The sequence below is a fragment of the Otolemur garnettii genome, unplaced genomic scaffold (assembly GCF_000181295.1).
Source record: "Otolemur garnettii isolate 467f Iridium unplaced genomic scaffold, OtoGar3 scaffold00005, whole genome shotgun sequence".
Classification (NCBI taxonomy): Eukaryota; Metazoa; Chordata; class Mammalia; order Primates; family Galagidae; genus Otolemur; species Otolemur garnettii.
Genome location: NW_003852400.1, coordinates 3,614,439 through 3,626,717, shown reverse-complemented (window position 1 = coordinate 3,626,717; position 12,279 = coordinate 3,614,439). Strand labels below are relative to the sequence as shown.

At 44.4% G+C, this 12,279-nt stretch overlaps 1 protein-coding gene across 4 annotated transcripts in view; it reads right to left on the bottom strand.

The window, feature by feature from the left end:
- Positions 1-12,279, bottom strand: part of SRPK2 (SRSF protein kinase 2) — a 147,367-nt gene that overhangs the window by 7,361 nt on the left and 127,727 nt on the right. Inside the window, exons 13-15 of one of the 4 annotated variants that reach the window (XM_023518701.1) lie at positions 7,573-7,642; positions 6,841-6,933; positions 6,406-6,498 (exon numbers count right to left, since the gene is read on the bottom strand). In XM_023518701.1, the coding sequence (XP_023374469.1) occupies positions 6,406-6,498; positions 6,841-6,933; positions 7,573-7,642 (256 nt within the window). The remainder of the gene's footprint in view (positions 1-6,405; positions 6,499-6,840; positions 6,934-7,572; positions 7,643-12,279) is intronic. The other 3 variants (XM_003782602.2, XM_012812207.2, XM_023518706.1) reach the window with 3 other exon arrangements.

Below are 12,279 nucleotides of genomic sequence, written 5' to 3'. Positions count from 1 at the left end.
AGAATACTACACATTTCAAAACTTAAATGGCAAAAAAAAAAAAAAAAGAGCTAAAAATATAAAATTCTTAGAAAAGTATTCATGACCTTGAAGTAGGCAATCGTTTCCTAGATGTGATTATCAAAATCACACATACTACAAGAAATAGTATACAAAGTAGACTTCATCAAAACTAAAAGCTTTGTACTTGAGCTATCACATATGTGTGTATTCAAGAATAATGAAAACATAAGTTCACACAAAAACTTACACATTAATGATCGCAGCGACATCATTCATAAGGGTCAAAAAGTGGAAATAAGCCAAATGTCTATTATCTCAAACACGGACAAAATGTGGTCTATCCATATATATAAAAAAAGGAGTATTGATTCATGCTACCCCATGGTGAGCCCTAAAAATACCCTGGTACATAACAGAAGTCAGACACAAAAGATCACATATGAACAATTCTATTTAAATGAGATGTACAGAACAGGCAAATCCACAGAAGCAGAAAATAGACGTATGTGGTGGCTGGAGGCTAGGGTGGAAAGAACGGAGAGTGACTGCCAGTAGACACAGGGTTCCTTTCTGAGTTAATGAAATACTCTAAAATTAGAAACTGATAACAGCTATACATCTCCATGAACTACTACTGAACTGCATACTTTTTATTTTTTGCAACAGAGTCTCACTATGTCACCCAGGCTAGAGTGCTGCAGCGTCAGTGGAGTTCACAATAACCTCAAACTCCTAGGCTCAAGTGGTCCTTCTACCTCAGCCTCCCAAGTAGCTGGGACCACGGGCGCCGACCATAATTTTTATATTTCTAGTAGAAATGGGGTCTCACTCTTGCTCAGGCTGGTCTTGAACTACTAAGCTCAATGGATCCTCCAGCTTTGGCCTCCCAGAGTGCTAGATTACAGGAATGAGCCACTGCACCTGGCCTGAATTGCCTACTTTTTTAAAAGGGTGAATTATATGTTACATAAATTATATCTCAATACAGCTATTCTTTAAAAAAAAAAGTACAAAGCATACAAAAATATGAATACAGCTATTCTTTAATAAATACGAATAAAGCTATTTAAAAAATACGAATACAGGCTCAGTGCCTGTGGCTCAAGTGGCTAAGGTGCCAGCCACATACACCTAAGGTGGCAGGTTCGAATCCAGCCCGACCTGCCAAAACAACGATGGCTGCAACCAAAAAATAGCCAGGTGTTGTGGCGGGCGCCTGTTGTGGTCCCAGCTACTTGGGAGACTGAGACAGGAGACTCGCTTGAGCCCCGGAGTTGGAGGTTGCTGTGAGCTGTTACGCCACAGCACTCTACCCAGGGGGACAGCTTTAGGCTCTGTCTCAAAAAAAAATAAAAAATACGAATACAGCTATTCTTTAAAAAAAAAGTACAAAGCAAAACTTCAGAAGAATGTCATAAGTAGGCATGCAAGTAAAATAAGCATTTCATTTATTAGTAACTCAAGGTAAACAACAGGGATAAATGGGATGAACTATAATGGAAATTACCTGGACCTATTATAGCAATCATTTCATTGTTTTCTGTATCACATCCTAAATTGTAAAACGCTAAAACCTCTGATCAGCCATGTGGCCCGTAGTTTGCTGGTCTGCAGAGGTCTTTGTTGCATGTTTTGCGTCACTACACTCTACCTGTGGGGTGCGGCATCACAGCTATGCCCTCCTTCTGTCTTTCATGACTGGGATGGAGGTCGGAGCTTCCTTATCATGCAGCCTCCAAGCGAGGGCCTGTGTCAGTGTGAAGGGGGTACTATCAGTAATGACGCCAGGCATCACTCTGGGACTGGCCTGGGCACACTGGAATATAGCATTACCCTACTTCCAGCACCAAAAGGTTTCCAGTAAAGACAAGATACATGTTAATATTTCTTTTTTTGTTTGGTTTTTTTATTTTTATTTTTTTTTAGAGACAGAGTCTCACTTTATCACTCTTGGTAGAGTGCTGTGGCATCACAGGTCACAGCAATCTCAAACTCTTGGGCTTAAGCAATTCTCTTGCCTCAGCCTCTCGAGTAACTGGGACTACAGCCACCTGCTACAATGCCCAGCCATTTTTTTTTGCTTGTAGTTGTTGTCGTTTGGCAGGCCTGGGCTGGGCTCGAACCCACCAGCTCAGGTGTATGTAGCTGGTGCCCTAGTTGCTGAGCTCCAGGTGCTGAGCCTACATGTTAATGTTTCTAAATTTCACAGGTACCTATTTGCTGAACCTAATCTTTATGGGGCACTATTCTAGGCACTGAATACTCAGCAGTAAATAACATCACAGAGAAGGAAAAAGTATTTTTTTTTTCCAGTTTTTGGCCGGGGCTGGGTTTGAACCCACCACCTCTGGCATATGGGGCCAGAGCCCTACTCCTTTGAGTCACAGGCGCCACCCGGAAAAAAAAAAATTTTATAACTTAGAATTCATGTTTTAAAATGAAACCTTGGTTAAAGTAGTTTGCTTTTTTTTTTTTTTCTTTTTTAAAGACAGGTCTGGGCTTGGCACCCATAGCTCAGCAGCTAGGGCACCAGCCACGTACACCAGAGCTGGTGGGTTTGAATCCAGCCCAGCCAAACAACAATGACAACTACAACCAAAAAATAGCTGGGCATTGTGGCAGGCACCTGTAGTCCCAGCTACTTAGGAGGCCGAGGCAAGAGAATCACTTAAGCCCAGGAGTTGGAGGTTGCTGTGAGCTGTGATGCCACAGCACTCCACTGAATGATTCAAACTAGTCATGCTCAAGGTAAGATGTCAAAGATGTCAATCAGTGGCACTTGATGTTCAGCTTTAACACACAGACCCTACTCTCCTTCTTGCCCTGGGGTGGGGATTAAAAACGGCGCCTATAGCTCAACCGGCTAAGGCGCCAGCCGTACACCTAAGGTGGCGGGTTCGAATCCCCAGCCCGGACCTGCCAAACAACAATGACGGCTGCAACCAAAAAATAGCCGGGCGCTGTGGCGGGCGCCTGTGGTCCCAGCTACTTGGGAGGCGGAGGCAGGAGACTCGCTTGAGCCCAGGAGTTGGAGGTTGCTGTGAGCTGTAATGCCATGGCACTCTACCCAGGGGGACAGCTTGAGGCTCTGTCTCAAAAAAAAAAAAAAAAAAAAAACAAAATCTGCTTCTCACCCAGAAAGAGAAAAGAGCAGGCAAAGCTCTCAGGACTCACTCTGTAACAGTAACCGCTTTGGAATGTGACTTCAGTAAATTCACAGCAATTTTAAACTTGGTTTTTTAAATCAGTTCTGGCAGTTTCTTTCGAAAAGAAATTTAAATGAATACACTTAAAATTTCCATTATTTCTACAATGTACCTTCACATATTACAATGGGGGACATGCCAAAACACATCTTTTATGCAACAAACCATGCCCTTCATCCTAAGGGACAGAGTGAAATAAATCTATTTCCATGACAGGCTCTAATTCCTCTTTTTTTTTTTTTTTCTTTTGAGACAGAGCCTCAAGCTGTCGCCCTGGGTAGAGTGCCATGGCATCATAGCTCACAGCAACCTCAACTCCTGGGCTTTAAGCAATTCTCTTGCCTCAGCCTCCCAAGTAGCTGGGACTATAGGTGCCCACCACAATGCCCAGCTATTTTTTGTTTGTAGTTGTCATTGTTGTTTGGCAGGCCCGGGCTGAATTCGAACTTGCCAGCTCAGGTGTATGTGGCTGGTTCCCTAGCCTCTTGAGCTACAGGGGCTGAGCCCCTAATTCCTCTTAATATTATCCTGTGACTTCTGTACTATAAAAACCCTAAATCCCTTCTGGTCTCCACAGCCATTATACAGTAACCAGCAAAGGACTCAAGTCCTAATTCCCAGTCATTTTAGGGGATTTCTCACCTAGACAAATTCTCCTTTACATCCAAAGGAAGAAAAAGGGACTCTAATCACACCAAGCGACTACAACAGTCACAATGAGTCACAATGTTTTTGGTGTCTCGTTAAGAAGGAGACCAAATGCACTTTAACTCTGCATGCCCCTTCAAACAAGCTACTCAGAAGGGTCCTAAGCACATGTGATGGCAAGGGCGCCTGCAGCTGCACATCCTTCCAGCTGTCCCAGGAGCAGGATGCCGACAGAGGGCACAGCACAGGTGCTCTCACTACCCCAGCCCACAGGCACACAGCCCTGGGAGCAGCCACCTGCTCCATCACCACAGGCTGCTTGGAGAGGCTCCTTAAAATCACTCACATGCCTTCATTTCCTCACCATTCCATGCCTTCCCTTTAGTCCCCTTCCCCACCCTGTGCATAGTACAGGGTCATCCCCAACCCCCTCCATCAGCAGACACCTGACAAGGAGGAGTGCTGAGCCCTGTCATTCTAAGAAGGTCCTTGTTGCTGAGGAAAGGTTTGGATCACAAGAAGAATCCCTGTCGGTCCTCTTACATGCCCATGGAAGGAAATGAGGATCGCCACGCCCTGGTGCCCCCTGGCTGGAGGAGCAGTGCTGCTGGCTCCCAGGTCCCTCCTTTCCCCTGGGAGCACCAACAGGTCAATTACGGTCTGTGTGTCCACCACAGACCAAGATGATGTCTCATGGGTCACCATCTTGCCTAACTTCTATGTGAAGTCCAAGGGTGAGGACTTTGGCTGGGAGTTCACAGCAAGCCACACCCACTAGGGCTGGATCATTTCGTACAGGGCCTGGAAACAGTCTGATATGTGGAAGGAAGTGTGTCTTCATTGAAATACACACAATTCTCCAAGCCCTAACAGACCAGAGGCCCGAGCTCTTCCTTGTTTCAACACTTTCAAATAACGTTTTCTGGAAGTTTCCTAGGGAAACTTAGTCTGCTCTCTTTCAGTAACATTGCTGTATAGACGGTCACAAGCCCCTGTGTTTCTATTTATAACTCTGCTATAGTGGTAACAAGGATAGCTACTACTGTCCCACGTGCTGCTGGGAACACCCTCTTCTCCATACCTGCCGCAGCACAACCTGAAAGGCACCGAGTGCACCGCGTGCAGGCTGCGCCTAGTGCGGTCCTGCACACAGTCAGCACACAGCCCTTCCCTGCCCTGGACTCCACTCAGGCCTGAGCACGATGGCCTGCCTTTGGCTCCCATGACCCAGCTCAGAACCAAAAGTTAACACAGCCTGCCTGACACATAGTTTTTCCTGACAATTTCTTTTTCTGTTAAGTCTTAAAAAGGTAGTGAGAATAATAATTACATCTAATTATTGTACATAAAAATTACGTCTAAGGCCAGGCTCAGTGGCTCACACCTATAATCCCAACACTCTGGGAGGCCAAGGTGGGTAGATTGCTTGAGCTCAGGAGTTTGAGACCCTGAACAACTGAGCAAGAGTGAGACCCAATCTCTAAAAACTAAAGAGGTGTTGTGCCAGGTGCCTGTAGTCCCAGCTATTTGGATGGCTAAGGCAAGAGGATCACTTGAGCCCAAAAGCTCGAAGCTGCTGTGAGCTATGATGCCACAGCACTCTACCAGGGTCTCAGAGTGAGACTCAGTCTCAAAAAGAAAAAAAAAGAAAGAAAAGAAAACATTCCTGGGTGGCTCAGCGCCTGTAGCTCAGTGGCTAAGGCACTAGCCACCTACACTGGAGCTGGTGGGTTCAAACCCAGCCCAGGCCTGCTAAACAATAATAACAACTATAATCAAAAAACAGCCGGGCGTTGTGGCGGGCACCTGTAGTCCCAGCTACTTGGGAGGCTGAGACAAGAAAATCACTTAAGCCCAAGAGTTTGAGGTTGCTATGAGCTTTGACGTCATGGCACTCTACTGAGGGCGACAGAGTGAGACTCTGTCTCAAAAAACAAACAGACAAACAACATTCCAGAGACTTCTGGGTGCTGTCAAGATTGATTGCTAACTAGGGAATACACAGGGCAAAGAAACAACTATTCATGATCAGTGAGAACTACAATATTAAAATAGATCGTCTACGACACACTTTGACATTTTATAATAAGAAAGTAAAATTTGAATTCTAAGAACATGATAAACACAGGGCTTATACTCACTACATAAACAGCTCAGAAAGCCCAAACAAGACGGGCCTGGACATTCACAAACTCAGTGTCCAGACTGCCTGTGCTCCACTAAAGAAGGTCTCTGGGCATGAAAACAAGAAGATAATCCTTGCTTTCCAAAAATTAGTTTTCACAGATAACCTGAATACACAGATTGGTGTTTGGCATAAGAAAAGAGAAAGGTGGAGTAGGACAAGTATTTTAAGAAGTTTGTTCTCTCACAAAATGCTTATTCCACAGATATCAGATGGGTCAGGTTTATTTCTCGAGAGCTTTCTTCAGCCGAATTCCCCAGTTGTACAAGTCCGGATCTTTCTCCACTGCCCAAACATGAATGCACAATTTCTCCTTTTGGGAGAGGATTATGCTGAAAATTAGTGTTGCATAAGTACCGTTACCTTTTCTGGTGAAAAACTCCTTGGAATATTTCCCCAACATAGCGTATTTTCGAGGAACTTTCCCCAGCAGTTCAATGATCAATGCTATGTGATCTGCATGGGAAACATTGCCAGCAAAACAGAAACACACGACAGTTTAATCAGTACACTGCATGCAGACACTGCCACCGCCCGCGCAGACAGAAACAGAGCGCGACCTGAATGATCAAAAGCACAGGCTTCCCCATGCGGCCGGACTGGGGGCCAATGCCCAGGGTGACCGCAGCACAGGGCCAGATGCGGTCCTCCCCGACAACTTTTAAATCAGCGCAGGGATTCTGCTCGCTGCTTTCTGAATGTAAGAAAAATGCCTTTGTCATCATTAACGCTACAATTGGCAGCTGCTATTCCATTTCTGTCTGCATCGTGGCGCTTTTCAAAAAGAAGAGGTACTACCTCTGCGATTGAAGAATTCCCGAGAATATTTTCCAGATAGAGCAAAGTGCCTTGGGATACTGCCTAGCAGCTCTATGATGTGGGCTATGTGGTCTATGGAGGAGAGAAAAAAAGGATATGGGAATGGGAGGGGCAAAGGGAAAGGATGGGATAAAAAAAGAGGGAAAAATTGAAATTAGTAAAAAATCAGAAATCAGATTCAAATCAACAATGTCTGCAGCACATCCATGCAGAGGTTTGTGGGACTGGCAGGCCTCAGGCACCATCTGACTGAGGCCAGCTCACCCCAGGCCACCCCAGCATTGCAAGCAAATAAGCATGAAGATGATCAGGTTTATAGATGGAATTCAAGCCAGAATTCCTGAGTTTTTTAACTCAGCTCCCAAACAGGCCAGAGAAATGGGCAGCACATCAGTGGACAAAAAGCCCACAGAGAGGCTTCAGGTATGCATGCACAGTCTGTTCCCCCAGACCAGCTGGGCTCCTGCCCTGTGCTAGGCCAAGAGAAGAGGCTGACATGAGTCCCTAAGGGCTCTCCGGAGTGCCACCAAGCCAGGCAGGCCCTGCCCATTCACTGAGACTGAGGGGGCTTCAAACTCAAAGGAAAAGCATCTGAATTTGGTGTCTGAAAACCAAACATGGCTCTGTTTCCGTACAAACACACAATATTCTCCAGAAGCTCAAGACTGGCAGGAGACCCAGACTGAGAGATTCAGCAGGCAGAATACTCACCTTCATCTCTGGAATAGTCTTCCCCAGAATGTGGTTCAAACAAATAATCCCCCGTTGCCAGCTCAAATGCCTAGGATACAACAGATGACATGCTAAGCATTTCACAGAGGCTGGCCCCCAAGTCAGCAGCCTGTTTTCCTTACAGAGGAAACCTACATTTTTGAGATTCTGAATCAAACCAAAAAGGCTCCTAAAAAGTAACAAAAGAAACGTTTCATTGTTTCTTTCATGCAAAAAGTTCAAAGAAGCTTCAGAAATATTTTTATACCTCTTCTAATGAAGATACACACATTCTCACACACACTACAAGGGCTATGAATTCTCTTCAGTGAATCAGCCTTGCCTGGCCGAAGCACAGTCCTATTCTATGAGCACCTGCCTTCAACCAAATGCTAATGAACAGGGCCCTGAACAGCAAACGCTGCCGCTTCCTACAAGCAAAGGCCTTCATGTATCAAGGTTTGTTTTCAGCATCTCATCATTTATTTTCATCATCATTTTATTCATCTCTGACTCAGTAACAAAACAATCTAGAAACAAAAAAGACCCTGAGGCCAGATGAAGTGGATGTCCACAAGGACGGGAGTCCTTGGTCACTGTCAGCTATCCTCCGAGTGCCAGTGTGTGGGGAAGGCCATGTGTTCCCACTTCTCTGACTCACAGAAAAAACTCAGGACCATGAATTTTTTTAAGTTAGTAACAATATACAAAGAGAGCAACTGCAATTGCTCTGCTGATCAAATACTATGTTTAAGAAAAAAAGGTCACTTCTCAGCTTTGGCTAAAATCAAGTATAAAAAAGAAAAAAAGAGAGAAAAGGAAAAAAGAAGAAGCTAAGTACCATTTCTGAGTCTTCCCCTCATTTCTTCTAGCCTGAACAAGATCTTGCTGTTCTGACAGGTGTGCAGAGGCCCAGGGCCCCTTTGATGGAGCCTGTGGTCAGTGGCTGCCCCTCCAGCTGCCCTGGCAAGCCACACTTGGGAAGGTTTACTGCGCCAACCCACCTTCTCTTTCTTTCAATGATGAGAATGTTAGGAAGGTGACCGTAAGGGAAGACTCACCAGTCTGAGGCAGGGGCTGTCTCTCTTAGCACTGCCTTTAACAAACTACCAGGGGGCAATCAACCCAGAACCACATCACATTTTCATCTTTTTTTAAAGAAAAGACTGCATGTGAATCAGCTGAAGGACTGAAGCAAGGTGACAAGAATGCCTCCAGGTACACCTGCGATGAGGACTAGTTCATGATCTTGGTGTTTCAGCAGGACCCAGAACATGCCCAGGCTCAGTTCAGGGTGGGCTGGTTGTCCCAGCACTCCAGATACACCAGGGCCTCAGCAGAGCACCCAGGAACGCCTGGGCTTGGGGCCTCTCTTCTGCCCACAATACACAATAAAAACAGCTGAATTAATCCCAGATAAAACCTTACGTTTGGCTCCAATTCCAAGTAGAACAGCTAGATTATGTACTCAATGGCCAGAAGAATCTTTCTAGTCTGGAAGGCAATTAATTCAATACCTTACAAGCCTAATCAGGGAGAAAGAGGACTTGAGAAGCCACTTGGATGGAAGTTGTAAAGGGAGCTCAAGTTGCTCTCTAACCTCTGCTTTCAGTCCTACACTAACTTTTACATTAATTTTCAAAAATATTTCAATCTGGTTGCATATACAGTAGAACCTCTGTAAGTTGACCATCCACAAAACTGTAACAAACTGTTCAACATACAAAGCTGGTGAACATATGAAACCAGGACTACTATACTGAAACACAGATAGGGTGTATGTCCAGTCTATGTAAATTAGGTCTACTTAAGGAGGCAGTCAATATAGAGAGGTGGTCAACTATGGAGGTTCTACTGTATTTCTTTTTCTTCCTCTTTTTTCCTAAAGAGATAGTCTCTATGAGTTACACAGGCTAGACTTGAACTCCTGGGCTCAAGAATTCAAGCTGGCCTCCCTAGTTGCCACAGAAGTATGCCTCCACACCCAACTTTGTAAATATTTCTTAGGCCAAAATATGCCACCTACATGATCATTTTGATTAGCACTCCATATATTTCCAATGAAACATTTAAAGAAGACTATTGATGAATTTTTTTTTTAAAGGAAGAGGGAAAATGGAAGCTCCTCTGTAACGTCAACCAGTTTTGGTTCTTTGGAGAGTGACTGGATTCCCTTAACAAATGTGACATGGGCCATGCCTAGGTAATACTAGCACTTTAGGAGGCCATGATAGGTGGATCACTTGAGCTTGGGAAGGAGTTCAACACCAGCCTAAGCAAGAGCAAGATCCTGTCTCTACTAAAAAATAGGAAAATTAGCCAGGCCCCAAGCATCTGTAGTCCCAGCTACTTGGGAGACTGAGGAAGGAGGATCACTTTAACTCAGGAGTTTGAGGTTGTTGTGAGCTAGGCTGACGCCATGGCACTAGATCTAGCCTGGGCAACGGAGTGATACTGTCTTAAAAAATAAATGAATAAATAAAAATAAATATACATATACAGATGCACGAACAGGGCAAATGCACATTATGATGAAAAAATTTGCCTTTCACTTTCTAATTTTATGCTAACAATTATAAGAAATGAAAGATTGTTGCCTTTAACTCAATAAATTACTGCCAAAAAAAAAAGTTACTGCCAATATAACCTTATTATTTATTTATTTAACAAAACTTTCTTTTTTAAAATACAGAGTCTGACTCTGTCACCCTAGGTAGAGTGCTGTAGCGTCATAGCTCACAGTGACCTCAAACTCTTGGACCTGAGCAATCATCTTGCCTCAGCCTCCTGAGTAGCTGGGACTATAGGTGCCTGCCACAGCACCCAGCTAGTTTTTCTATTTTTAGTATAGACGTGGTCTTGCTCTTGCTCAGGCTGGTCTTGAATTCCTGAGTTTAAGTGATTCACCTGCCTCAGCCTCCCACAGGGCTAGGATTATAGGCCTGACCTACTGTACCCGGCCTTATTATTTTTAATACTTGGGAACTTTGGATTCTACCTTCTGTACTTTTCCCAATCTCCTCAAAGGGCTTTTCCCCTGAATCAGCCTCAGTCCTTGGATTCTTAGGAGGGAGGCCAGGTGCCTCTTTCCTGAAATGCCTTCCTATCCCAAAGTACCCTATTCTGATTAAATAAGGTCACTTACTTACTCTGTTATGTAACCAAGTGCTGAAGAAGTTTGGTGAAGTTTGTCAGAATGCCTTTTCTTATTTCTATGGCACTGACCAGGACTCTCCATGGAGTCCATAAAAAAATGGCCTATTTAGGGACTCTGACACAAAAACGCATAGAAACCAATACTTCAGCCACACAGGAATTTTAGATCATACACACTTATACCTGGAAGGGCCCCAAAGAACAAGTAAAAAAAAACAGATCCAGAATCTGACACCATGTCTCATTTTGTTGTGCTCCTCCTACTGACCACACTTTTCAGCTCTCATCCCCAATGGAGTCACTGTTGAGTTTTAATGCTATTTAAAAGGACCACAGGCTTTAGCACCAAGAACCATCTGTGGTTATATGGCAGCTTGGTTACAAGATTCAATTTAATATACTGTAATATTTTTAAACTTTACCAAAAGGGTGGGGATAGAGAAACATTGTCTCATCTCTTTCAGGTTCTCAGAGGAAACATTTAAAGCAGTGGTTCTCAACCTGAGAGTTATTAAACTGTATTAAAGGGCTGTGGCATCAGGAAGGTTGAGAACCACTGGTTTATAGGGATCTCTGAACTGTGGCCTATGGTGAGGTGGGCAGAGCATGGGGGCTTGCCCCATTCCTAAAAATACCTGAAAAAAAAAAACAAAACACAAGCAGCCGCAGGCTTATGCTTAATTCTTGGGAAAGGGGCGAATAAAAGGGGGCACAGAATGCTTCTCCTTGGGGGCCTGTCATTGGTATTCACACATCCATACACACAGGACAGCTGGCAGGATGGAGAGTTCGTGTGGAGGGATACATCCTTTTCTAAGAAAGGTAAGACAGATAATGTGCTAAAAGCTCCATCATTATCCCAACACATCTGGGATTTTGTCCTATTTTTCTGATTATATCACCAAACTTAACACCCAAAATTAGAAGCACAGGATTTCACAGTTGAAAGAGTTCCTAGCACCTAATTCAGAAAGGTTCTAATGCTGGCAAGCAGTGCAGCCCAACCTCCCACACCCTAACCTGAAGGGGCTTGCTGGTCAAGGGCTACCAGGGAGCTGCTCCCCGCCACCCCCTGCTGCCCCCTGCCGCTCCTACTGCTCCCTGCTTCCCACTGCCCCCCATCCCTTTCTACTGATCCCTCCACCACACTCTGCTCTGCAGTAACACAGGGGCTCAAATGCCTTTCCACACAGTAGTCTCTAAATTCAACAAACCATCACACTGAATCTATCAATTCTTTTAACCATTCCTTTCTGTACCTCCTTAAGGCAAGGACTTGGTTTTCAATGCAGAAAATCTTTAAAACTGTGAATAATTTTAAAATCATCTATTATTACCCAAAACAACAAGGGGCTGCCCAGACCTAACTGAGCACACTAACTGAAGGACACTACACATCTACTTTTTCTTACATCTTCTGTACTATGTGCTCAACACAATGCTTTTACTTTAGTACTAGAGGACATAAAAAACAATACATTCAAAAAAACTGTTAGGCTCGGCGCCTGTGGCTCAAGCAGCTAAGGCGCCAGCCACATACACCTAAGGTGG